This window comes from Haematobia irritans, chromosome 4, assembly GCF_050003625.1.
Source record: "Haematobia irritans isolate KBUSLIRL chromosome 4, ASM5000362v1, whole genome shotgun sequence".
Lineage (NCBI taxonomy): Eukaryota > Metazoa > Arthropoda > Insecta > Diptera > Muscidae > Haematobia > Haematobia irritans.
Genome location: NC_134400.1, coordinates 88,852,358 through 88,862,177, shown reverse-complemented (window position 1 = coordinate 88,862,177; position 9,820 = coordinate 88,852,358). Strand labels below are relative to the sequence as shown.

General features: G+C 31.7%; 1 protein-coding gene across 1 annotated transcript; it reads right to left on the bottom strand.

Annotated features, from left to right (window-relative positions):
- Positions 1-4,745: 4,745 nt before the first annotated feature.
- On the bottom strand, positions 4,746-6,109 carry LOC142232941 (heat shock protein 23-like). The gene has a single exon (XM_075303666.1). The coding sequence runs from the start codon at positions 5,583-5,585 to the stop codon at positions 4,980-4,982; it is 606 nt and encodes a 201-aa protein (XP_075159781.1). The 5' UTR covers positions 5,586-6,109; the 3' UTR covers positions 4,746-4,979.
- Between the last annotated feature and the right edge of the window lie 3,711 nt (positions 6,110-9,820).

The window sequence follows — 9,820 nt, the reverse complement described above, 5'->3', positions numbered from 1 at the left end:
TAAAAAATTGTGCCCGAAACACATTTTGTTTATATCGGAACAGTGTACTATGCTACACTAAAAAAACAGTGAACTCACCAGGAAGAAAAGTTTCGGTTAATTTTAGAAAATTTTGAATATTTGTAGAAAATTTTAACTAAACTGTATTACAAACGTTGGCATCACGCCGATGTCATAAAAATAAGTAAATATATTTCGACAAATTCAAGAAAATTTATTAGATATAACTAAGTTTTTTCACTTGTTCACTTTAGTAATATACGAAGTTCATGATGGACGCATTTTTTGGTAAAATTTACAAATTTAAAGATATTCTGAACTATATTGTGGAAGGTACGAAGTTAGTTAATCATTATGCTTCATTTGAGTTTATTTTTTTTCTCGGTTTTAGTTAATTTAACTAACGTAAACAAAAAAATATTAGAGTAAAGGAAACTTTCTCCAAACATATAATAATTCCATGAACTAAAATAAATTTAAATTGGCTTTAGTGAAATAGAGAGTTCACTTTTTTTTGAGTGTACGTACGCAGAAAAACATTTTTGGTCTTCAATCACAAAAATGATAGTAACAATCACCAAAGTCAATTAAAAATGTAATTATCCCAATTAAAAAAATAATTGATACAATAAATTGGTGTGATTGATTTTTGGTTCAATTAAAAAATTTATTTAACCAATTAAATTTTTAATTGAATATTTTTTAACCCATTACGCCCTCTGTCCCCATATCCGTTATTTTTGTAATTTTAACTACACGTATGACAGTTTTATACTGCATCTGATCTATAAACAAAACACTTGGTCGCATTTGATAAACAAGTGTCATATTCAGTGCGTTATATTCTTGTTATTAAACGGATAACTTTCGTAAAATACTTTCAATAGTTTTATGTGTATGAAGTGATCTAAAATCTATAATCCTTCGCATATAAAATCTCGATTGTGTATAGATAAAACTTTTAAGTTTATTTGATTAAAAAGTTTAAAATTTCACTAACAGGTAATGGAATTGTTTGGAGAATTTCATACTTAATCTGCCCATATGACCATTTTTATACCCTTCACCACTACTGTGGTACAGGGTATAATAAGTTTGTGCATTTGTATGTAACGCCAAGAAGGAAAAGTCTGAGACCCATCGTTTAGTATACCGATCGTCTTAGAATTAAATTCTGAGTCGATTTAGCGATGTCCGTCTGTCTGTCTGTCTGTTGATGTATTTTTGTGTGCAAAGTACAGCTCGCAGTTTTAGTCCGATTGTCCTAAAATTTGGTATAGGGTCCTGTTTCGGCTCAAAGACGATCCCTATTGATTTTGGAAAAAATCGGTTCAGATTTAGATATAGCCGCCATATATATTTTTCACCGATCTGGTCATAATTGGCATGTGTGTCAACCGATCTTCCTCAAATTCCGTACATCCGAATATTTTATGAGTCTCGAAAAACTTGCAAAATATCAGCCAAATCGGTTCAGATTTATATATAGCTCCCATATATAGCTTTCGCCCGATTTACACTCATTTGCCCACAGAGGCCAATTTTGTGCTCCGATGTAGTTGAAATTTTGCACAGGGAGTAAAATTAGCATTATAGCTATGCGTGTCAAATTTGGTTGAAATCGGTTCAGATTTAGATATAGCTCCCATATATAGCTTTCGCCCGATTTACACTCAAATGACCACAGAGGCCAATTTTTTGCTCCGATTTAGTTGAAATTTTGCACAGGGAGTAGAATTAGCATTATAGCTATGCGTGTCAAATTTGGTTGAAATCGGTTCAGATTTAGATATAGCTCCCATATATAGCTTTCGCCCGATTTACACTCAAATGACCACAGAGGCCAATCTTTTACTCCGATTTAATTGAAATTTTGCACAGGGAGTAAAATTAGCATTGTAGCAAAGCGTGCCAAATTTGGTTGAAATCGGTTCAGATTTAGATATAGCTCCCATATATAGCTTTCGCCCGATTTACACTCATATGACCACAGAGGCCAATCTTTTTCTCCGATTTAATTGAAATTTTGCACAGGGAGTAGAATTAGCATTGTAGCTATGTGTGCCAAATTTGGTTGAAATCGGTTCAGATTTAGATATAGCTCCCATATATAGCTTTCGCCCGATTTACACTCATATGACCACAGTGGCCAATCTTTTACTCCGATTTAATTGAAATTTTGCACGGGGAGTAGAATTAGCATTGTTGCTATGCGTGCCAAATTAGGTTGAAATCGATTCAGATTTAGATATAGCTCCCATATATATGTTTTTCTGATTTGGACAAACATTGTCAAAATACCAACATTTTCCTTGTAAAATCGTCACTGCTTAGTCGAAAAGTTGTAAAAATGACCCTAATTTTCCTAAGCTTCTAATACATGTATATCGAGCAATAAATCATAAATAAACTTTTTTTTAAAATTGCTTCAGATTTAAATGTTTCCCATATTTTTATTTTTTACTAACATTGTGTTCCACCCTAGTCCATTAGCCGACTTACATTTTGAGTCTATAGATTTTGTAGAAGTCTATCAAATTCTGTCTAGATCGAGTGATATTTAAATGTATGTGTGTTTGGGACAAACCTTTATGTATAGCCCCCTACACATTTAACGGATGTGATATGGTATCGAAAATTTAGATCTACAAAGTGGTGCAGGGTATAATATAGTCGGCCCCGCCCGACTTTAGACTTTCCTCACTTGTTTTTTCTAAAAAGTGTCAGTTTTTTATTTAAATATTTTTATTTAGTCGTTACTTAGTTAATAAAAATCCATGAAATCAATTTTTGTCAGTAAAGTAAAACTCGCATTTATGGTTTAAGGACAAGAAATCTTTGCCCTCACGACAATATTTTTTCAGTGTACACTCTCCCACCAACTTAACATTAGTCTAAGTGAGCCGTAACTTCAGGCTCACTTAGACTATTTAGTCAATTGTGCTACCACATGTGATGAACTTTTCTCTTATCAATGGAACTTCCCGATTCCATGTTTAGCACAATGACATGGAACATCCTTTTTATAGCCGAGTCTGAAAGGCACTTCATATTGCTGTGAAACCTCTTTAAGCCGCTTTGAAACACTTAGAAATGATAAACTTTTGGAGTTCGGTCGAAAATTGGGTTGAATCAATGATTCTTTGTATGCAAGGCGGGCGTGCTAACTAACTAACTAACTACTACACCATTGTGGCTTCTTTCATATTGGAACTGGACTTGCAAAATTGATCAATTTTGGCAATATAGACAAATTAATCTTTCCGAACAAATATTATTACTAAACTGCTGTACCCATTGTTTTCCAACAATTTTCTTGGAAATAACGAAAATAAATATGTATTTTATATTATTAAGGAAAACGGCTTCGTAAATACAACAATTTATAAAATTTGAGAAAATATCGTCGACGGTTGTTTTCGCTGTATTAACGTACATTTTCGTTGTATTGACGAATGTCAACAAAAACCAATGTTAATATTACAATTGTTCTGTAACACATCGAAATATTGGAGTCATAAAGTATATATTGTTACGTTTTTATATTGAGGCGTATTTAATTACCCGATAATTAAAACACAGTTCTTTTCAAATAACGACAATCTACAATTTATTTGTTTAACTGATTGGTTTCACTAATTTGCTATACGATGTGTACTGTATTAACGACTGACTCCACAGCTCCCTCCGCCAGGGGCTTATATACCGTGATTTGACGATTTCGAAAATTCTGGATAGTCTGGCCTACAACCATCGAGAAATATCTAGATACAATTTATCTAACAGCACATATTCAACTGGTTATCTTCATTGCCTAAAGCCATCTGGAATGTTCTATCGGGCGTTATTGTACAGGTGATATTGCACACATACTTTTGGGCTTATGCTAATAATCTAGTGCATTCTACTATCTGGTCGTGCAGGCATAACATAAGTGATTATGGTAATATTACTACAATTAAAACAATAAGTAAAACAAAAGGCGTTCCTTTTACAATGAACGATTGGAAAACTAAGAACACAAAAGATGTTTAGGAAAGTACTAGAAAATAAAGAAATGACTCTAACAAGTTATGACGTAATTTTATCGTTGCAATTTGAAATTTAAATTAACGGAAACTAATTTAAATAAACTTAAATCTAGAAATATCACATTCGTAACAATATATTCTGGGTCGTGGTGAAATTCTTCGTCGATCTAGCGATGTCCGTCTGTTGAAATCCCGCAAACTTCCAAACGAAACCAGTTCTCGACCTGAAACTTGGCACAAGTAGTTGTTATTGATGTAGGTCGGATGATATTGCAAATGGCCCATCTCGGATCACTTTTAGGTATATCCACCACATAAACCGACCCCAGATTTGGCTCGCGGAGGCTCTTAGAAAGCAAATTTCATCATATCCGTTTGAAATTTAGTATGTGGTGTTAGTATATGGCTTCTAACAACCGTGTAAAAATACGTACATATGGGTCTAAATTATATATAGCCCCCATATAAACCGATATTCAGATTTGATTTCCTGCAGGTGTAAATTTCATCTGATCCTGTTGAAATTTGGTACTCGATGTTAGTCATATAGTCGGCTTAGAGCGACATTAGGTCAAATTTTTTCATTTAGTCTGATGAATTTGCAGTTTTATATACCAAAGTCTCCACCCTTCTGGGCAACGTTTTGTCCTACAACACTGCCCTGCACTCAATATTATGAGATCATTTATCCCCAAATTGAACTACACAGACGTGTATAGCTACTATTATTATTTATTGTATTAATATTCATATAATTTCAACTAATGTTTATGAATAAATAATAAATGATAGTGGAAATGATTTTTATAATTCTTTTATAATGCACTTGTGTTTGGTATATAGTAAACTGACTAATATCTATCGATAACTAGTAATTTTAATATATAATAAATTCATTAAACATTTTTTAAGTGAATGTAGTTAATATTCTGTGCTGATGCAGTACATCTACTTGTCATTCTCCGTTCCATTGGCATCCCCTGCTGAAGATTCTTTCGAATTTTCTTTAACATTTAGATGAGCCGGTCCTGTTTGTTGAATTTGTATAATACGCTCATTGGAGTTTTCCTCAATTTGCGGTTTGGGCACACTGACCGTAAGGACACCATCCGATGATAGCGTTGATGCCACCTTTTCGGCGTCATAGCCTTTGGGTAAAACATATCGACGCACAAAATGACGTTGAATAAATCCATGTTGATCTTCACGTTCTTCATGTTTGCCCTCAATGATGATGGAGTTATCGACTACCTTCACATTCAATTCGCTAGGTTTGAAATGGGCAACATCCATACAAACTTGGAAACCATCTTTTCCCACTGGCGATACTTTTTCACCTTTATTTTCCCTGCGTCGTGATGCTTGTCGTTCACCCAAGAGGCTAATTAAACTCAGAGGCAATGTGTACCCGACTGTGTTAGCAATTGGCTCACGATGGGCGTGGTGTTGGATTAAATAGGGCGACAGACCTAATCCAAAATCATTACCGTAATACGAGGGAGTTTCATGTTCCAATTCCTCAAGAAGGCTTAATAAAATTGGCAGACTTGACATTTTTCAAGACGTCTATATTAAGATTCTTGTATGTTGAAGTATTTATTGCAAAATACTAAATTACTCTCCGATTGGCGTTAATCACAGAGTCCTGCAAGGACTTTTCGAGTAAGCTGCTCAATACGAATTGATTGAGTTTCCCGCTGGTATGCTGCTTTTTATTTAATTTGAGGGCTAAGGAGGAAATTTCTAAAGAATTCCAGAACAATAAGGGTACTCTTTCTCTTACCCTCTACCCGTACATTAGATATCTATGCTTTTCTCTCTTAAGAGTACCTTGCTTCCTGTACTCTTTATAAAACATAGAGAATCTCTTTCAAAATTAGAAACTTAAGTGAAAATTTACAAATGCTTTAGTAAGAGAGCTGCATGAATTACCATGGGGTGAATGCCTCTGAATCTTTAACATTTTTTTGTAGGAAAATTTGAAACCCTTTGTACAATTTTTATCTTCTTCCCCATAGGCTGTATCTTCACATACGCACAAAAAATTCCGTTGTTAAAATGATGCTAAAATGAACTTATATTTATTGCAAAGAACATATTTTGTTTTAGTTTATTTTTAATTTTTTGTTTTTAATTTGTAAGAAATTTTCCCCAGCCCAACGAATTTTTATTTATTCCAAAAAATTTATGAAAATTTCAATTACCATACAAATAAGTTCAATGCTAACTAAAGTAGATGAATTTTTTCATACACTTCTAAAAAATACTAAGAATGAACTAGTGCGTGGTTAAAATTGTATTGAATTGGGGTTTATAAATTGTTTCCTTATTTTTAGTTAATTTTTGCTTTTCGAGACGGACGAATTTCGTAAATGGTGGCTAAAAACCAAAAATGTCAGTCAATTTTCGTTAATTTAATTAATTTCAAATTTGGAATATAATTTAGTTCAATTTTCGCACGAGATAATTAATTTTTCCCATAACATAGTTAACTTTTTTCTGTGTACCCATAGAAAAAATATGTTTTTGATTCCTTGGAGCATTAAACTTTGCCATATAATGAAATATGGCCGTCGGCAATTGATTTACTAGAGATTTGAATGCCTTTCCAATTTTTTATATCGATTTTCTACAACGGAGCCAATTTCTGTATTTTATTTACATATGAACATGTAAAAAAATTTATGGGGATTTTTGAGTCCTAATTTGGGGCCAAAGGCCGGACACTGCTTATGTTCATTACATTTATAAAATATTTCTACTTTAAAAAAATATCTCTATAACTTTTCTACTAGATTTTTTCGAAGGCATTTAATACTTTGTAAATTGTAATTATTATTGATAAGAATATTTTGTGGGTATAGTTAGATAAAATTTTGCGATTATCAAACAATGAATTCAATTGATATTCATTTTATAAACAATATAAATTTCTAGCTACACTATATGCAAATTATTACCACCATCATTAGTATGTTTGAATTGTGGTCAGTTTGGTTAATTTGCTCATTAGTTAAAAGCTACTTTTGATTTCGTTTATTTTTAAAGGCACGAATAGGTTTTTGCAATGATGCAATTGCGAGTAATGAATGCTATTGAAAGTAGATCTAGACACGAAGAGCAATTTATCGAGTGGTGAGTACGCAAGTAAAAGTGAATAAGTTGTGTCTGTCACAAATAGTACCTGGGAGAATGGTGTTTGTAAACTTGATACTTTTGTACGTTTTTGTGGTACTATCTGAGTAAAACTAAGCAAATACGGCTGAAAGCTCGGTGCGACGGAATCTTACACCCAGAAAAAAGTGCCTTCGGAACTAAAGGAAAAAATTTTCATTAGTTTAGTTTAGCCATTTTATTTCCAAGTTACTTGCTTCAGTAAAAAACAAATCCTAAACTGAAAGCAGTTAGGAATAGTTCATTAACTAGAATAATGCATGGCATTTTACTAATACTGTTTTCTTCGCTGGGTATAAGAATTTACTACTGAACAAGAAAATTTTATTCACTGATAACAAAGCATTCGTAAAAATAAACAAAATATGAACTAAAACCAAGTTTCCTCAAATTTAGTAAAATATCTTATAAAATCATAATTCTGACTTCCTTTAGTATAGAAAGCTTATCATACATCCCAATAAACACAGGATGAGCGTTTTTCAAATGCAACAACTTTTCAGTTTGAGGGTAAATATAATTTTCAACATAAATTCAACTTGACTTGAAATAGCTCATATTCAATACATCTTCAAATTGTTTGCGAATTACTTCCAATTGCCAAAATGTTGACGAAATCTTTGAAAAGGTGTTGAAGATAATATGAGAAAACTTTGACAAAACACTACCCTAAAATGCAACGAAAAAACCATGTGGTTTTCAATACTTATTTGTGCAACGAAGTTCGTGGTCAATTGCAAGAAATAAAAAAAATGGAAAATTTTAGACGAATAACCAAATAGTTTATAAAAATAGGTAAGTGAAAATAAAAATGAAATAAAACTTTAAGGAAGTCACTAAATGTATATCTCTTTGCAGAAAACTAAAATTATGGATTCTACGTTCTTGAAAACATTAAAAAGCTGACCGATGAAAAAATGGTGGACAATTAACTGGAACTTCTTCAAATAGTTTATAATAATTGGTACGTCAATATGAAAAATTAAATCAACACTTTAGAGAAGTCACTAAATTTAAACCTCTTTGCCGAAAACTAAAATCTTTAGATGCTACATTCTTGCAAACAATAAGAAACTGACCAATGAAAAATGAGTGGCTTATCGACAAGAAAAAGTTTCCAGAAACATTACAAGTGCAACCAATTAAAATTGTTAAAAACAACAAATTGTTGAAATCAACAACTTCTGGATGAAAATGTGCATCACATCGTCAGTTTAATTCATATGCTATTATCAGTTTAAAATGGATATTTTGTGAATTCCTTCTGCTGGAAATCAATTCTAACACGCAGTCCAGTACGTTCCTAATTTCAAATTGCCCGCATGTTAATAAATTTTAATTCTGTTTTATGACACCAAAAGGAAGGAAATCGAATTATCAATGCAAAAGTGTTTACTAATAATGTTTAAGATATTTAAAGTTTTGTTGTTTGTTTTTGGTTCTTATTTGTTGATATGTTTAATAAGATTATTATTTATCAATTGGTATTGTAGTGTATTATGTAGTGTAGTGTATTATTATATATTTTATTTTGATGAAAATGAATAAATTATACAAAATTCATAGAATTTTAGCTTTGACTTTCAATTTGAAGTGGGGATATCATTCATACAAATTTAGGTTGAAAAGTATTTGCAACGATGTTAATTTTGAATTTGACTCGGATCGAAAATTGTTTGACAAATCATTGAGTATCGATGCATTTCAATTTGAGGATAACACTTGAGATATTATTGCTAATGTGTTGAATTTCACTGTTGAGGGTAATGTCTGTTTTTTGTTGAGAACGCGATTTTCTCAACAATTTCTCAACTTGAATATTACCCTAATCCTTTGAAAAATTGTTGTAATTTAGCATTTTAAACGTTTGTGTTTATTGGGATACGAATAACACTTGGCATAGAAAAATGTTTTAGTTCATTCGTACTAAGAAGTATTCAATCCTTTCAAAACTTAAGGAAACACACTTGTTAGAATATAGGACATTTTCCCATATTTCTTTTGTCTACCTGTAATCGGTACCTGTCATCGATGTAATCGATATGTTTACGCGTGGGTTGTTTTTTAGTTGGAATCGCGTTGTTATGGTATACGGAGAGATTGTTAAAAAATAATATAATAAATAACAAATAAAATATATAAAATATTTGTTATTTTAAATTAGTGAGAAAAAATTATGTTCGTGATTGTGTATAAAGAAAGAAAGAAAAGAATGAAAGAAAACAGAATAACAATCCCTTCATTCGTCTTCATTTTAGAATCTTTAATTAACAGGTAACATTCAATGACGCTAACCTTTTGGGAAAAAATGGTTTATGATTTTTTGTATTTATATTGAAAATGTAAAAGGAGGACAAAATCGTTACGCAGCAACTTATTAAAACTGAAAGGTACAAGAAGAAGAAAAAATGCGTTTTACAGTTGATGACATTACATGGAAATTAGAAATAGTGGCATAGTAAACTAATACTCGTATTTAAAGCCAGTCGATGCTGTTGATTCTTGATAAATATATTTAATATTTTAATAAAACGTTATTTTATTGAAGAAAAAATCGCCTATATAAATGAATAAAATTGTATTTAAAAACGAAGGTAAGCAGTTCTAAGTTTGAA

What these genes read in the sequence shown, in the direction of transcription:
- LOC142232941 (XM_075303666.1), bottom strand. Translation starts at nt 5,585, where the DNA reads ATGTCAAGTCTGCCAATTTTATTAAGCCTTCTTGAGGAATTGGAACAT.